Below are 17,634 nucleotides of genomic sequence, written 5' to 3' on the forward strand. Positions count from 1 at the left end.
ACTTGGCAAATAAGTCAGCTGCTAATATCTGGGACTGCCCTTCACCATTTATCTAATTTGTGCTAAACTCCTCTTCTAGAAAAGGCTTTTACTTATGTGCTGCTTAGATCTTCTTGTGACTTGTTGAAGTAGCTCTGTGTGTGTGTGTGTGTGTGTGTGTGTGTGTGTGTGTGTGTCTGTGGTTCTAAAATAAAATGTGTTGACTTCATTCTCATCATTCCATGATTATTTTGCTTTTAGTTTGTTTGACTTTTAGTTTAGATAGTAAATTCAAATTGGGCCGACCACTGAAGGTAGACAGACCTTATGTTTAAACCTGAAATAGGTGGACATGGCCAAGTTCGACACAAGCATTAGGTCGACAATGGCAAGGTCGACAGACAAACGATTGACATGACTTTTCACGTTCTAATGAGCTGGCATGTGCCGACAGTCAGTTACTCATGCCCCACCATCCACTAGGGTGTGCAGGGAGTGTATAATAGTGTGCCCAAAGCATGACGGTGTCCGTGTCTACATGCGGGGCAAAAACATGAAAAACTCATGTTGACCTTTTGACTGTCGACCTTGCTATTGTTGACCTAATGCTTGTGTCGAACTTCCAAACCTGTTGACCTTAGCTTAGTCTACCTATTTCAGATGTCGACCTTCGTTGGTTGATCCAATATATGTTGACCTAAAGTTGGTCGATCCAATGACCCGTTCCCAGCACATTTGTCAATGTGCTAAGGGGCAATCTACAAAGGCTAAGCACTGTACCCACACAACTATTGCGTAGCAAAAGATGAATATACCCATAAGACTAGATTATGTAGACCAGGCATGTCCAAACTATGGCCCTCCAGCTGTTGTGAAACTACAAGTCCCATCATGCCTTGCCATAGTTTTGCTATTAGTTAAAGCTGAAAATATTGCAAGGCATGCTGGGATGTGTAGTTTCACAACAGAGGTCCATAGTTTGGACATGGCTGATATTGATCAATGCCATAAATGGTGTCTGCATTAGCCACTGAAATTGTAACTGAACAACGTTACAGCAATCTGTCACTCATCAAACATTTCCGTTCACTCATTCATGTCTGATACTCTAGTTTAATATTTTGTCCGTTGAATGTTTTTTTTTTTTTTTCAGATGATAGAATTATGATATACTGTAGGTGCCCTTTTATGCATATGAAAGGGGTTTATCTGTCCTCTCTCCTTCAGCAGCTAATCGTTTCTTTTGTCTTCAGCACTTTACCAGCCAAAGAGAAGACTTTGAGGGGACCAGAGACAGCATCCTGGTCTGGCTGACTGAGATGGACTTGCAGCTCACTAATGTGGAACATTTCTCAGAAAGCGACATTGAGGAGAAAATGCAGCAACTAGTAGTAAGTACTAGTGGTCATATCTGCAAATCAGCCCATAGTCTTTTGTTGTCTTGTGCTCTTTCCATGTGTATTTATTTGTAGTAACTTAATAAAAAAAAAAAAAATTGCCCAATTTTGGTTTACCGTGGTTTGCGTGTTCCCAATACCAGTGATTTCCAATAAAAAAGAAAAGCTGAAAACCCTGCGTCATATGGAAGAGAAAAAAAAAAGATCCTTACACCTCTGGTGGTCTTCGCGGCTTCCCACCATCTTAACACAGGAGAGGGGGCTGCTAGGAGGGGAGAGGACTTCTGGGAGATGTAGTTCTCCCAGCTTCTTCCTCGTGGGTGGGTGTAGGGACACACACACACCTAACCAATGAGCTTGAAAGTGAAAATACAAATTGCTTGACTCTACACTTGTCCGATTTGGGACAATTTTGCCAGATCCAGATGGATCTGGCTGAGAAATTGGCCCAAATTGGATGCGTTTGACACCTCATCTGACACGATGCGCAGTCTTGTGCGCATCATGTCGGACCCTACAGATTGAACCTGCTGCAGGTTCAATCTGTCGGATTGGACCCATCGGCAGCACATCGCGGGTGCTTTTTACACTCCCCAATAGTGATGTAGCGCCTATACAGTAAATGTAAATGTCCACAAGTTCCAAAAGTGATGTTAACCAACGCGTTTCGTCTGTAGAGACTTCATCAGGGGAACAGTTTATCATCTATAAACATTAATATCAATGTACAGAAATGGAACATGGACTTCATTTACAACAAATCAATTCATGTGAGACATTGAGTTCTTAAAAATAGAGTTGAATTTTTTTTTGAGGCAAATTGAAAATGGTGAAGAAGAAAAAGATTGAAAAAAAAGATAGGAATGTTGGTGAGGTCGAAAAACGGAAAGGGATAATTATTTAAATATACCTTTTTGGTTTATTCTGATTATCTTTGATAATCTTTGATGTTCTTTATCCTTGTAGTGTATAGGAGCTCTACTACCCTATAATTTTTATACAACTTTTAGTCAAAGAAACGATTTTCCTAGAAGGTTTAATAATGAATATTTATAGGTACATACCTCCTCTCAATAAAGCTGGATGTACCTCCTCTCAATAAATGTGAATCTGGTAACCGAATGTGCTATAGGATGTGTTTTGAATAAATAAAAGGAACCTACATACAAGAATTTTACAAAATATATAAAGACTTACGTCCCAATAAAGACTTAAGTCCAAAAAAACTAAATGAATAATATATAATTACATACCATAAAGGTGTGTGTGTGTGTGTGTGTGTGTATATATATATATATATATATATATATATATATATATATATATATATATATATATTATTTGTTTTTTCTACTGGTATGGAGTTGTCCTGCATCACTGGGTGACATTTTAGCAAACTTTTGTTGCTGTATAATAAAGAATTGTGGTGGGGGGAGAGGGTTGTTTTTCCCTTCACACAATAGACTTCCTGTCACTCATGCCATTGAAGGACACGACAGGTAGCCTCATTTATCCTCCTTTTGTAGAAATTGGCATATAATCAAAAACAGCAGCTTGTACTTGCCTGTGCAATGGCATAATACAATGTCTGATACCTTCATTCATTCTTTGAAGGTCTGGGAAATAAGGCAAATTCTATTTTCGGCCTAATGGTGCTTTAACTTGTACTTTTCGTGTTTACAAAAATATCAATGGGGGGACATAGCTGAATGTTATTAAAGACCTTTTTTTACTTTCATGTTATAAAAACACCTCTCTCTGGTCTCTGTAGGGTTTCAAACAAGAAATTACACTGAACGCCAACAAAATTGACCAGTTGATCGTTTTTGGGGAGCAATTAATCCAGAAGAGCGAGGCTATGGATGCTGTGGTTATTGAGGATGAGCTTGAAGAGATTCACAGATATTGTCAAGAAGTTTTTGGACGTGTGTATAGGTTCCATGAGAGACTGACATCGAGAGACTTGGTAAGCCCTGTTGTGTTTCAGCTGGGTTTGCTGGCTTGCTATCAGGTCATAGCTCAATGTAGACGTTGCCGAAATTCCACATATATATGTACAACTTTATGGAAAGTAAGATTGGTCCATGAAATTGCAGATTTGCTGGGTAAAGCGAAGACCAGTAGATGGAATTCAAATAAATATGCTAAGAATAGCATGGAGTAGAACAAGGTTTTCTTTCCTTAAGTCAGATAAGTTTTTACAGTCAATTCTGACCGATCTTTCCAATCCTCATAAATATCGTCCGTTTTCACGTAGAATAGATCTAATATCACATTTGGTCAGAAATAAAAGAACATTGAATAGAGCAATCTTCTTTTTTAAAGAAAACAGCAGCTAATTCAAAAATTTTGTGCCCGTTTCTGCGAAAGCAGATTTGGCTTTTCCAAGAGCCAAATTGGAAAAGGTGTTGGCTGATAGTTCCGAGTATCAGAATACCCCCATTAGTCTTAAAATAATGTCATTGTGTGTTCTGGTAGTACAGTATAGAACACCTGCATTTATCTGGCTTTTGTGCCATTTATAAGTTGATCTTTTGGAACCAAAGTAGAGGTGAGGAACCATGTTTAGTTGAACCCATGACGCTAAGCTCAGGTTGTGCTTCATCAATTTCTTATTTTACATTTAAAACTAAATTCTTATGAAGTCTTGAGAAACGATGTTGCCATAAAAAATAGTTATATAAAATGTATGTGAGGGAAATTTATGTGTGTATGATGTCATTTTGATTTATTTTTGTGTTATCACTATAAAGAGATTAGAAGAAGACAGAGAAACGTCTGAAAATGATACGGATGGAGAAGATTCTAGAGAGATGCAAAATACCTCATGGCATACCACAATGCCGGATGTAGAGACATCCCATCAGTCTCTGTGCCACCTGATGCCCCCGACCCTTCCACATGAGAGATCTGGTCGTGAAACTCCTGTCAGCGTGGATTCCATCCCCCTAGAATGGGATCCAACTGTAGATGTTGGTGGATCTTCTATGCATGACAACGAAGAAGGAGGAACCTACTATAATCCTCTGTCAGGTAAATATCTAAATATTGATTAACCGTAGTTTCACACAATTTTCTGTTTTTTTTTTCTGAATTGCTGTTAAAAATCCTTTGTACATTTTTTTTATTTTTCTATTTCTCATTGCATTTGAGGAATCAAATTAAATTATTTTCTTTCAGATGTAGAAATTCCTGAAAATCCTGAAGCCTATGTCATAATGACAACAAAAACTGTCCAAGCATCTTCTGGTAGGCCCCCTGCCCAGTGCATGTGTCTCAACCTGGCACTATTGCTGTGATGCACGCTTACTCCACCCTCATGCCCCTCATTGCGCCGTTTCCGCTCTTGCTTTTGTGTCCGCACCATATTTCCCAAATCACATTCCATGATGTCCATTGTGGCAAACTCGTCTACTATGGCCAACCGGATATTCATCCAATAGTCAGGGTGTTTGGTCATGTGCTTGGGAGATATGAAAGTACAGGTCGAGTATCCCGTATCCGAATATCCGTTATCCGAATTATTCCGAAATACGGACATTCCAGAAAGTGAAATTTTTTTTTTTTTTTTTGCTAAAAACTCACTGGGGACATTTGTAACAGCATCACTGGGGACATGATATGTAACTGGCACTATATATGTGCAAGACAATGATTGCTTGGCATTCAAATTCAGTGCTGAGATAGTACACACATTTTGTTTCACGTTTTGAAACCTTGTTTTTTTGAACAATTAAAATATATTTGTGCGCATTTTATGTGGTAATAAAATATATTTGTGTGTATATTATGTGTTTATACAGCATAAATGCAAGATACTTCAAAATAAATCATTGAAATATTAAAATATTCCGAAATACGGAATAATCCGTTATCCAAAATTCTCCTGGTCCCGAGCATTTTGGATAAGGGATACTCAACCTGTATTACAAATTGAATTTGTTTTCTTCTTATTTCTCTTCTCGATCAGCCTTGCTAAGAGAATGTATTTATTCTCTTTGTGACAATGAATATACACACTGATTCACTCTCTGTGTATACAATGTTGTTGATTTAGCCATTATTTACTACTTCCAACCTTAAAAGACTTGGCTTTAACCCATCACCTTTGTTTCTTTGGAGTTTGCATGGGTTTTAAGAACATCCCTATGTTCTACTGTTTGTTAAATACTAGTGATCTAACCTGTTACATCAGCTTTGTCTTTTTAAATATCATATAATGTTTATTTTGGCATTGTGTCCTTGTTCTTCCTTTGAATGCTGCTGTTGGTAAGTTTGTGAGATGCATGGTGATGCCTACAAGACAAAAAGTTGACCAGTGCTCTATGCCACCGCTTCCCAGATTCCTTCTGAATTATTGTTAATTTTTTGAATTTTTTTTTTTTTTTAAGGAAAATCCGACTTACAAACTCCATCTTGGCATTCTCCAGAACAAAGTGAAATGGTTAAGGGATTCATTTCAGCTACGACGGGAGGTGGCACTTCATTAAATCAGTCTTCTGTAAGTTGTATATTTGTTGATTGGAAGTACAGAATCTGAAAATTGTGCGGTTCATCAAGTAATCCTGTCATTTATATTTATAGAGTGTTCAGATGGCCTCTTCCAGCAGTACTGCGGAGAAAGATGATAGAACATTAAGTTCCATAAATGGGCAGATTGAGAACAAGGGGCTTCCCAGATTGGATAGGCCAGAAACACATTCAGGTATAATATTCAACAAGTCTCCAACAGTATGATTGTCTGGTGTAAATGTAAAGCAACTATTGCGCGGCATCAACAAAGAACACCTACAGCATGTTAATGACGGCAAAAAGAGGAAAATTGAAGCAGTCTACTCTTTTTCAGATATGCCGTAATGAGGAAGTAGGGCTAGTATAGAGAAATGTAGCACTTAGGCCCTTATTCTGGTTGGTGCGGCCGGAGCCGCATATGCGGCTCCGACCGTGCAGGCGAATCCCCGCCTTCCATACGGATCGCCACGGCCGTCCGTACGCGGATATGTGGCGATCCGCATGAAATTGGACGGGGATACGCCTCCTCCATGGTGGGAGCAGCCCCTGCATTCGATGGTCGCCGAACATCGAATGCAGGGCCGCACGCTCCACCAGGTCCCGCAACACAAGACCACACGGACACTTGTCCGTGTGAAATCTTGTATGGGGGCGGGCAGCTGACATCCGGCGATGTCAGATGCCCGCCCTGTACCCACGCGTCACGGCCTCATTACCATGCATACGCCCCGCGTTTGCATGGGAACGCCCATGAAACGCGGGGCGTATGCATAGGGTAATGAGGATAAGTAGCCCCTCACGCCCCTCTACGCCCCCTGTGCGGCGTATAGAGAATCCTTGCGGCGAAATCGCCTGCACATGCGCAGAGTGACCTCTGCACATGCGCAGAAGATAAACATCGGCGGCCCGTACGCAAGCGGGAATATCCGCACCAACCAGAATAAGGGCCTTAATTACATTAAATAAGGTTGATTGTGAGTTGTGGATAATTTCTGGATCTGATTGATATGTGGTTGGACGTGTAATCACAGCTGCTTACATGGAGGAAGCAGGATACGTCTGATATAAGTAGACGCCTCCTGCCTGCATTAGTGATCTGTGCCGCATCCTAGAACACCGCATGAAGTCATCAGTGACACCATCGGTCTTCTGTGTGACTGATGCACAAGCTGACCGCCGCAGGAATGGCTTCTTTGTAGGAGCTGTCCTTGGCACTCCTGCTTCTGTTTTGCAAGAAAGTGTCCATCACTGCCTGCTCCCTGCCTCAGACAGCAGCAGACGGTCATTCACCGACACACTGCAGCCATACTGTGTCCAATGACGTAGGAAACCTACTGCACATGTGCCGCACCTCCAACCACATCTGAATCAAGCCCCCTGTGTACAGAAGTACAGTCCCTCCTGTAGAGAAGAACCATGGGGCCTTCTATCAAACACAAGGCAGTGTTCAAAATAGCAAAACAGGAGTAGGTGGCACTCACTGGACTTTTAGAGAACAGATTTCAGGTGTAGGACGCCACTGCTGCAGTCAACGTTTCAGTTTATTCAACTTTCCTCAGGATACAGACTTACAGGAAAATAACATACCTTTATAATAAACCAGTGAGAGAGAGAGAGACTCCTTGTGCAAGGCCGCCGCCCAGAGGGGAGATGACGTCATCACCCGCTCCGCTCATCCGGGGGGGGCCACTGGGGCATTACCAGGCAATTTACATATACAGTGCACATAAAACAATTTAGAATAACCCTGCCCATACACTAGGGTGATATTGCATACAATCATTGGATTTTGACCTCATCGGTCCGATAAATCGAATGTGTCCCCCGATGTGATGCGCGGCCACACTGTTCGAATCTCACATCTCAAGATATGTGCTGCACATAATAATTATCGCATCGCATGTGTGATCGCATGTGGTTTTAAACGGGATGCAGTTAAGATCCCGGCGGTCGGGATCCCGGCGTTCAGAATCCCGACGCCGGAATCCCGACCGCCGAAATGCCGACACTTTCTCCCTCCTGGGGTGTCCACGACACCCCTGGAGGGAGAATAAAATAGCGTGCCGAGCGTAGCGAGGCATCGGGCCCGCTGCGTGGCGAGCGCAGCGAGCCTGCAAGGGGGGGCGATCCACGTCCCTCCCTTGTCGGCATTTCGGCTGTCGGGATTCCGGACGCCGGGATCCCGACCGCCGGGATTCAATACTGAATCCGTTTTAAACACATGCAATTTATCGCAATGCGATGTGTGATCTGTCAGTTTATATACCCCCAGATAGCCCAGCCCTCATTACATCACCCGATTTCAGTTCATATGGGGCATGCGTTTTATTGCATGATTGTATGCGAATCGAATGAGGGTAAAAGCCGCTCAGATGCGATTTTATCGCACTGGGAGCTTCAAGTGAAATCCAAGCGCGATATCAAATCTCACTCAATTGCCCTAGTGTATTGGCACCATAAGAGACACTATGCCATCAAATCAGTGGGTAAAACAAAAAATGAAAAGAAAATGCATCAGTAAATGTAACGGAAATAAGGCAGCGGAGACCCAATAACAACATTGCAACAGTGTATCTGCGGCCAATCCATCACACCTTAGTAATACATTGTAGCGCTATAACAGAGCTGTAATAATAAGGATCACTACACTTCACTTCTTTTCAATAACCGCTCCTTTTATAGCACCTGGCATCACTTATAAAGTGATTGAGCAACTTTCATTTTGTGTAGTGTATTTTTGTTTCCACGGTAACCAATACAGCATTGTCTTTTTGTTCTGCAAGGTATTTGCATGTAAAGTATTGTGCTTTAAATCTCTGCTCAGGGGTTATCGAACGTTGGGAAATTCTTCAAGCACAAAGCTTAAGTAATGAGCTCCGTATGAAGCAGAGTCTGCAGCAGTGGCACCAGCTAAACAGTGACTTGGATAACATCACGCTTTGGCTGGATAAAACTGAAAAGGACCTTGACCATGCCAGAAAACTGAGGTTGGCATCTACAATCCAAGATCTGGAACAGAAAGTTAAGAGACTTAAGGTAGGCAGTCCTATGGTGCTGCTTCTGATTATTGCTATGTGTTCTGTTAAGCTATATAAACTCTAGTAAAATTCAAAGTGGTAATGGGTTAGTAAGGCAAAACCCACCACTGCCCAAACATTGCACTTTAAATTCAACTGCAAACTTGCCAACATCTTGTCCGTATAAGAATCCCGCACACTTTTTTATTTAATCATACACCTTCAAGATACGGTCGTTTGGTGTACAACATGATGGTCGACAAGCATTGGGTCAACATCATTAGGTCGACATGGGTCAAGGTCGACACAAGCATTAGGTCGACACAAGCATTAGGTCGACATGGTCTAGGTCGACAGTCAAAAGGTTTATATGGGGTTTTTCACTGTTTTTTGAGCCAACATGTGCTGACAGGTAGTATATCATGCCCTACCATCCAGTACAGCGTGGTGGAAGAATAAAATAGTGTGCCGAGCCTAGTGAGGGGACACGGTGCTACATAACATGTGCCGTCAGGAGGTATTTCATGTCCTACCATCCACTAGGGCGTGGTGGGAGAATAAAATAGTGTGCCCGAAGCATGGCGAGCGCAGCGGTGCACTTTAACCTGTGAACATGTTGACTGTGTCGACATTCGGGTAAAAAAAAAACAGTGGAAACCCCCCCATGAGGACCTTTTGACTGTCGACCTTGCCCATGTCGACCTAATGCTTGTGTTGACCTAATGACTTGTTGACCTAGACTCGTGTCGACCTAGTCCCATGTCGACCAACTTGTTTTAGACCAAATGATCCATACCCACTCCTTCATTTGTTTACATATTTCTCTAATTCTTCCAGGACACTTTAAAAGCCTTTGATCATTATAAACCTCTGGTTCTATCGGCAAACCTGAGCAGTAAAGAGTTCCAACCGGCGGATGAGACAGAATGCAGGAATGTTCTGAGCAGGCTCCACAAGGTGAATTCACGCTGGGACAAAGTGTGTAATGAGCGAGACAAGTGGCGGGAGATCTTACAGAGTGACCTGCTCCAGTGTGAGGTAAGTTGAAGGGCCCACTTACCTGTAATGAGGAACAGTCCTCTCACAGCAGAGCTCCCAGGATTATAGTGGGGCCAGATAATATCTTTATACTACTTACTGAGGCTGCTATGTATCCCACCGATTGTGGCTACTCTGGGCACAGACACCCACATCTGTATTGTAGTCATTATGTTAGTATATGTATTCTTTTTTGTGTGTGTTTTTAACATCGGTTTTTGGGCGATATCTTGCCATAGGTGACAATGTCATGATCACAATGCTTTATGTAAACTATAATATATATAAAGCTACAGATATGTCTTCATAAACCTGTCAGTTTTGCTTCATATTGGCTGAGTCGCCTGGAGCAATTCCAGTACTTTGGACTTATGTCCGTTTGCAAATAGTGTGCTGGATACTTTAGCTTTTTCTTTATCTTTGTCTCCGTAGAACTGGTATAAACTCCAGGATTAGCATAATGATGCTTGCTATGAGTCACTCATACTGTATTCTGCAGTGTGGCCCTAGTTAGCCATGTCCTCTGTCGTATGTACAAGCAGCACAATGAAGGACATCATTAACAACCAGCAGGAGAGTGCATCTGTGACAATATGGGGCACACACACACTAAAGGCCCATACACACAGCTCACCTTTGGTTATTTGAGTTATTGAACTCAAAATCCCCCAGTGCACCCTCCCGCATCATGGCCGCCGCCATACATAGTCTTGTACTAAGGAAAGTGGTTCACCCCCTGTGAAAATCACTGGGACGGGTGACAATTGCCTAGTTTGTATGTACTGAGCGATTATTTCCATCATCATTTCTCTTACACGCTGGGCAAAAACGCCTAGTGCGTATACGGCTTTAGCGATAATATAAATGAGATTGCTCCGAAGAGGCAACGATATCATTAAAAATATTGTTGGGGCTTTAACCACAAGGTCAGTCCAGGAGCGTTAACCGGATCTATCGTCATGGAGATTCAGATGTGGGTGGATCACTTATTGTACACATTGGCGGCATCCTTTTTGTGCACTGAACCAACAAGTCACCGATAAATGTCATGTGACATAATGCAATCATTGGCTGTTATTCCTGAGTCCGGTCTGACATCCTAATGAACATAACTCTGTATAGATGATCATTTGAAGAATGCAAGTCAGAAGAGCCTCAGACAGGTGCCAGTACAGTGGTCTACATTGTGGCACACTATTTACAGAGCTTGCTTTTTGTAGGAGTTCCAAGAGCGGAGCCATCAGCTGTTACTCTGGCTGACCGAGGCGGAGGATCGGAGACTGAAATATCGGCTGAGAGATTGCAGTGGAGACCCTCATTCCTTGCAGGAGAGTCAGAAGCAGCTAATGGTAAGTTCAGAGATTCATGTTATTGTGTAAACTGTGGACTTAAGCACTCGCATTAAACACCACAAGTCTCAGCCCCCATGTGTTTTCCCACCAATGGAAGAGTGTACTGTATGTGAGATGGGTGATTCTTACATTTATGGTTAAGCTCAATATGGTAAGTTTTGTCTGCCAAACCCAACCACTAGCTAACCTAGAAGAAGCTTGTTAGATCTGCATTTCCAGCTGATTTGAGCTGACTCTTAGCAGCTCTTCCCAGGAGATGGTACCGCATTTTTCTGGCTCCCTGATTCTTTTCACAGCCTTGTTGCAAACTGGAACAGTGTTGTAAGTGATTCACCAATCAGAAGCTGCCATTCGACATACAGTAGGAACCAGTCCTGTTTCAAATATTCCTCTTTATTATAGGAAGCTTAGATAGTGCAACTTGCATGTAACATGCAGAATACAAGGAATTGAATTATGCTTAGGGACAGGTAACTATGAACACCCCAGGGTTTGGATCCAGTTCCGGCCCAGGAGCGACCTGGCATTTGCAATAAATCATCTTTCTCCCTCACACATGCACAAACACAGAGGCAATCACAAGGCAGCAGAATAGCTTTTGAAGAGTTTGCTTGGAGCGGGCTTCCTAGTAGGTATATATTGCATACAGTACTGCTGTTTAGCAGTAGTGCTATTTTCTGGTGTGTTTTGGGGAATCCTGTGCTGCTGATCTACCAGAGATGAGTCACATTATTGCAGCTTCTGCTCTATTCAGACCTCTCCACAGGATAAAGTTAGAGTGCGGGGCTGCATACCACTCTATATTTGCTCCCATGCTGCAGCTATATATAGACCTGTAGAGTTAACCTCTGCTGTGCCGACAGAGCTGCTGATCCAAGACTCACACGCGTCTCTGTGATTCTCTGTGATTCGGTTTGTTCAGGTAGGAAGTCTGTTGGCTTCTCAGCTTCTATAAATGATACACAGTTGGGCCTGGTGATATGCAATTCTAATTGTGCCCCGAAGTGTGGCCCTATTTCATGGAACTGAAAACTCACATCTTGTATTACAAGTGCATACTGGTTGCAAAGGGCACTAATGTTGGCGTTCAGGTCTCTTATGTACCCTCTGCAGGTTTTAAAAATGACCCATTTGGCATAACTGAGTGTGTGGCACAGATCATGAGATTTGTTCCTACGGGGCGTGGTATGACTGGCCGATGGTCGGGATTCCGACAGTCCGTATACCGGATTGCTGCCCTTGCCACATGTTCCATTCTCCATCTATGAGGTCTGTGGACTCACGAGGGAGAATAGCCTCTGTTGGTTGAGATTTTTGCCTGTCGGGCAGTCAAACATTTGGGATTTCAACCTCTTGTATACTGACCATAGGGTTCCCGACCGTTGGCCCGTCTTATTGTCTTATTTTAGACATTGGCATGGCATAGGTTAATCAAGGCAGCAGTGGGCGGGATTACCAGGACCTCCCACATTGCAGATATGTTGAAGTCAGATTGAGTAATCGTTTTGACATGCGGATGTATGGATATCAGAATGCAATTTCTTCCCGTCATAATTGGACACATTGTACTATACTACTGTATGTATTTGTTTGTAATCTGTAATACTGTTATTTATTATTTTTTTATTTGCAGTTTCTTATATAGTGCAGCAGATTCCGTTGCGCTTTACAATAGTAGACAGTGATAAAATAAACTGGGTAACAGACAGACTTGGTGGTTAGAGGGCCCTGCTGCAGGCTTACAATCTATTAGGTATATAGGAGGGAAACACAAGGACAGGCATCAGTAATAGCATAGCAGTCCCAACAAGTTACAAGTCCAGAAGGGAAGCTATATAATACATAAGTGCCTCAGAGGGTTATGCATGTAGAACTTAAATATGATCGGCTTGCCTGAAGAGGTGAGTTTTCAGGGAACGCTTGAAAGTTTGGAGGCTAGCGGAGAGTCTAATTGTGCATGGAAGGACATTCCATAGGATGGGAGCAGCCCGATGAGAGTAATAGTGAATGGGAGCTAGTGATCCGCTCAGATGAGAGACGCAAATCTTGTGCAGAGCGGAGTGGTCGAGATGGGAGATATTGTGTGATAAGTGCAGAGATATATGCTGGTGCAGTATGGTTAATAGCTTTATATGCAAGTAGAAGTGTTTTATATTGAATACGGTAATATACAGGCAACCAATGGAGGGACTGGCAGAGCGGATCAGCAGACGATGAGCGTCTTGCAAGGAAGATCAGCCTAGCAGCAGCATTTAAAATGGATTGCAGTGGTGAGAGTCTGTTCTTGGGAAGTCCAGTTAGGAGACTTTTGCAATAATCAATGCTGGATATAATGAGTGCATGGATAAGAGATTTAGTAGTGTCTTGTGTGAGATACGTTCGTATTTTGGATATGTTTTTTTAGATGCATGTAACATGATTTGGAGACAGATTGAATGTGGGGAACAAAGGACAGGTCAGAGTCGAGGGTGACCCCTAAGCAACGAGCTTGTGGGGTAGGGTAGATTGTCGAGTTGTCAACAGCGATGGAGATATCAGGATGGTAACTGTTCTTAGTTGGCGGGAATATAAGTCATTCCGTTTTGGAAATATTGAGTTTGAGTTGGTGAGAAGACATCCAAAGTGAGATGGCAGAGAGACATTCAGAGACTCTGCCCAAAACCACTGGTGACAACTCTGGGGTTGATAGATAGATTTGAGTATCATCCGCATATAAGTGATACTGAAATCCGAAGGAGCTGATTAGTTTGCCAAGCGAGGAGGTATAGATTGAGAAAAGCAGAGGACCTAAGACTGAGCCTTGCGGAACTCCGACTGACAGAGGTAGTGAAGAGGAAGTAGAGTCAGAGAAGCGAGCAGTGAAAGAGCGATCAGGTAGGTAAGATGTGAACCAGGAATGGGCTGTATCATTAAGACCTAGGGAGTGTAGTGTTTGTAAAAGGAGAGTGTGATCCACAGTGTCAAACGCAGCCGAAAGATCTAGAAGAATAAGCAGTGAGTAATGGCCTTTAGACTTAGCCGTTACCAGATCATTCACCACTTTAGACAGTGCTGTCTCAGTGGAGTGTTGAGAGCGAAAGCCTGACTGAAGCGGGTCTAATAGGGTGTTGGAGTTAAGAAAGTTTGTTAGGCGAGAGTAGACAAGTCTCTCGAGTAGCTTGGAGAGGCATGGGAGCTGAGAGATAGGACAATAGTTAGAGAGAGAGTTAGGGTCAGAATTGTGTTTTTTCAGAATGGGAGTAATCGCTGCATGTTTGAGCAGAGACGGAAAAGTACCATTAGCAAGAGAGAGATTGCAGATTTTAGTTAAGGTTGGAATAAGCACAGGAGATAGATTTGTAATGACTTGTGCAGGTATAGGATCGAGAGGAGAGGTAGTAGAGTAGGAGGATAAGAAGAGTGCGGATACTTCTTTTTCATTTGTGGGCTCAAACGAAGAGAAAGTGCCAGAGGGTTCAGGTGTGGCAGAAAGAGGGTTAGAGGTTGTGGAGCATACCATTTCATCTCGGATGTTATCAATCTTGTCCTTCAAGTAGGAGGCAAGTTCTTGTGCACTGATGGTAGCCGGTGGGGGAGGAGGGGGAGGGTACAGAAGTGACTTAAATGTGTTAAAAAGTCGCCTAGGGTTGGTGGCATGAGAAGAGATGAGAGATTGGTAGTATGTTTGTTTGGCCGTGTCCAAAGCATTGCAGTAGGAGTGGTAGTTAGTCTTATATGTGAGGAAATCAGTAATATTACGAGATTTACGCCATTGGCGTTCAACTTTACGTGACTGATTTCGTAGTTGTCTTGTTGTGTTGGAGTGCCACGGTTGGCATCTAAGCCTACGTGGGGTATAATGGGTAGCTGGAGCCACTTCATCAAGGGCTGTTTCAAGAGTCTGGTAGAGGTGGGAAACAGCAGAGTCAGGAGAGGTAAATGTAGAAATTAGTGAGAGCTGTTGTTGCAGGGAGGTTGAAAGTTGTGGCAAATGAATAGCATTAGTATTTCTGCGGGTTAGAGTAGGCTTGCATGATTTCTGTGTCAGTGAGCTTGAGGTAATGGAGGAGAGTGAGAGAGTAATGAGATTGTGATCAGAGAGAGGGAAGGGAGTGTTCATAAAATCAGAGACTGAGCACAGCCTGGTGAAAACGAGGTCAAGGCAGTGGCCTTCCTCATGAAACAAAAACGTATTGATAGCCGAGCGCTGGAAATAAATAGTCCCTGCTGCCGTCTAGAGGGGATACTCAACCCCTCTTTAGAAGAAAAACAATAAAATACAAGGTAGGCGGCGCAAAATGGACACTCTGGATATAGGGTTAATAAAAAACAATATAAATTTATTCACCAATAAGACATTTTTTACACTTTTAAAAAGTGAGAACACCGGCCGGTGGCAATTTTACATATACAATAAAAAATAATAATTTAATAAATCACATGTAAAACGAGCATTAACATTAGCACAATATTCCTCTTTATATTGTGCTTTTGCAATTTTATCGCACAACGAGATACTTTTTGGGAAATGGTTATCCACATTTCACCTAGCCTTCCATTCGAGAAATGCAGATATTGAAAAAGGAATTCTAGGAGCTTGGTTAAGCATGCATAGGGTTAATATAAGGATTAGTGGCAGTCCTTTGTGAGATAGTATTAATCCCAACCTGCAGAGGTTTTGCGACTCTCACAATTAGCACTCCAAATCAAGCAGGCAGCTGGTTTCCAGCTAGTTGTTTATAACTCAGTCATTTGAACCATACGCATAAGCCTTTAGATGTTAGTAGGCAGACTGGTGGCTGATTTCCAGCCAGGTGTTAGTGCTCAGTCATTAAGCCATACGTAAGCTTTTAGTTGTTAGTAAGCTTTGTTTAAGAAGGTGAAGAAAATAAAGTGTATACTTATGCTCCGTCGGTGGTGATTTTGTAATCCACAGTGAGGGAGTTCTTTTTCAGTTACCCACGCCGCGAGCGGGTCTCCGGCTGCTCTATTTTTCTGTCAGCCTTCTCAGAGACGCACAGCTCCGGCTTCCGGGTTCTCCCCAAACGGCGGTGTCTCACGTCAGCGTGGTGAGGGACTCCTGGATGACGCGTTTCCCCGCCTCTTAGATTCTCAGCGGCTTCATCAGATAACGTCAGGGTGTATTGACCCTGATATTTATCAGGGCATGCGCCGCCCATCAGGGCGTGTACTCTGTTGTTTTGTTCAATCAGCAGCTCGCTGGGTTATTTCTTTTGCACATGCGCTTTACTTCTTAAACCAAGCCTCGATTTGAAGTCCGTTTTTATTCCTTGTAGAAAATATTTTATTATCGGACCAAGGCTCAATCTTTTTATTTTTATTTTTATTTTTTATTTTATTTTTATATTTCTATTTATTTTATTTTATTTTATTTAATATAAATATTTTTATTTATTTCCATTTAATTCCAATTCCATTATTGTCTCTACCTTCTACTGTGTGCATCCAAGAGATATATATTGTAGCTTCTTCATTTATTATCTGTGTCAAATATGTAAACTGCTTTAGGGGCAGAATTGAACTAATGAGTAGTGGCGACATATAGATACATATTAGAAAAAATGATCAAAATCTGCTTTTTATTGTTGAGTTATAAATTTACATGGTTAAGATATGGATATAAAGTATAAAAATCTCACAATATAGCAAAAATATACGAAAGATTGAGCCTTGGTCCGATAATAAAATATTTTCTACAAGGAATAAAAACGGACTTCAAATCGAGGCTTGGTTTAAGAAGTAAAGCGCATGTGCAAAAGAAATAACCCAGCGAGCTGCTGATTGAACAAAACAACAGAGTACACGCCCTGATGGGCGGCGCATGCCCTGATAAATATCAGGGTCAATACACCCTGACGTTATCTGATGAAGCCGCTGAGAATCTAAGAGGCGGGGAAACGCGTCATCCAGGAGTCCCTCACCACGCTGACGTGAGACACCGCCGTTTGGGGAGAACCCGGAAGCCGGAGCTGTGCGTCTCTGAGAAGGCTGACAGAAAAATAGAGCAGCCGGAGACCCGCTCGCGGCGTGGGTAACTGAAAAAGAACTCCCTCACTGTGGATTACAAAATCACCACCGACGGAGCATAAGTATACACTTTATTTTCTTCACCTTCTTAAACAAAGCTTACTAACAACTAAAAGCTTACGTATGGCTTAATGACTGAGCACTAACACCTGGCTGGAAATCAGCCACCAGTCTGCCTACTAACATCTAAAGGCTTATGCGTATGGTTCAAATGACTGAGTTATAAACAACTAGCTGGAAACCAGCTGCCTGCTTGATTTGGAGTGCTAATTGTGAGAGTCGCAAAACCTCTGCAGGTTGGGATTAATACTA

At 42.4% G+C, this 17,634-nt stretch overlaps 1 protein-coding gene across 6 annotated transcripts in view; it reads left to right on the plus strand.

Moving 5' to 3' along the window:
- The window catches only part of SYNE2 (spectrin repeat containing nuclear envelope protein 2), a 351,025-nt gene that overhangs the window by 300,833 nt on the left and 32,558 nt on the right, over positions 1–17,634 (plus strand). For 5 of the 6 annotated variants that reach the window (XM_083167022.1, XM_083167024.1, XM_083167026.1 and 2 more), the window contains 9 exons: positions 1,233–1,370; positions 3,148–3,342; positions 4,130–4,409; positions 4,557–4,625; positions 5,768–5,877; positions 5,961–6,081; positions 8,713–8,924; positions 9,743–9,943; positions 11,164–11,292. In XM_083167022.1, the coding sequence (XP_083023148.1) occupies positions 1,233–1,370; positions 3,148–3,342; positions 4,130–4,409; positions 4,557–4,625; positions 5,768–5,877; positions 5,961–6,081; positions 8,713–8,924; positions 9,743–9,943; positions 11,164–11,292 (1,455 nt within the window). The remainder of the gene's footprint in view (positions 1–1,232; positions 1,371–3,147; positions 3,343–4,129; positions 4,410–4,556; positions 4,626–5,767; positions 5,878–5,960; positions 6,082–8,712; positions 8,925–9,742; positions 9,944–11,163; positions 11,293–17,634) is intronic. The other variant, XM_083167027.1, reaches the window with a different exon arrangement.

This window comes from Crinia signifera, chromosome 12 (genome assembly GCF_055691185.1).
Source record: "Crinia signifera chromosome 12, ASM5569118v1, whole genome shotgun sequence".
Taxonomy (NCBI): domain Eukaryota; kingdom Metazoa; phylum Chordata; class Amphibia; order Anura; family Myobatrachidae; genus Crinia; species Crinia signifera.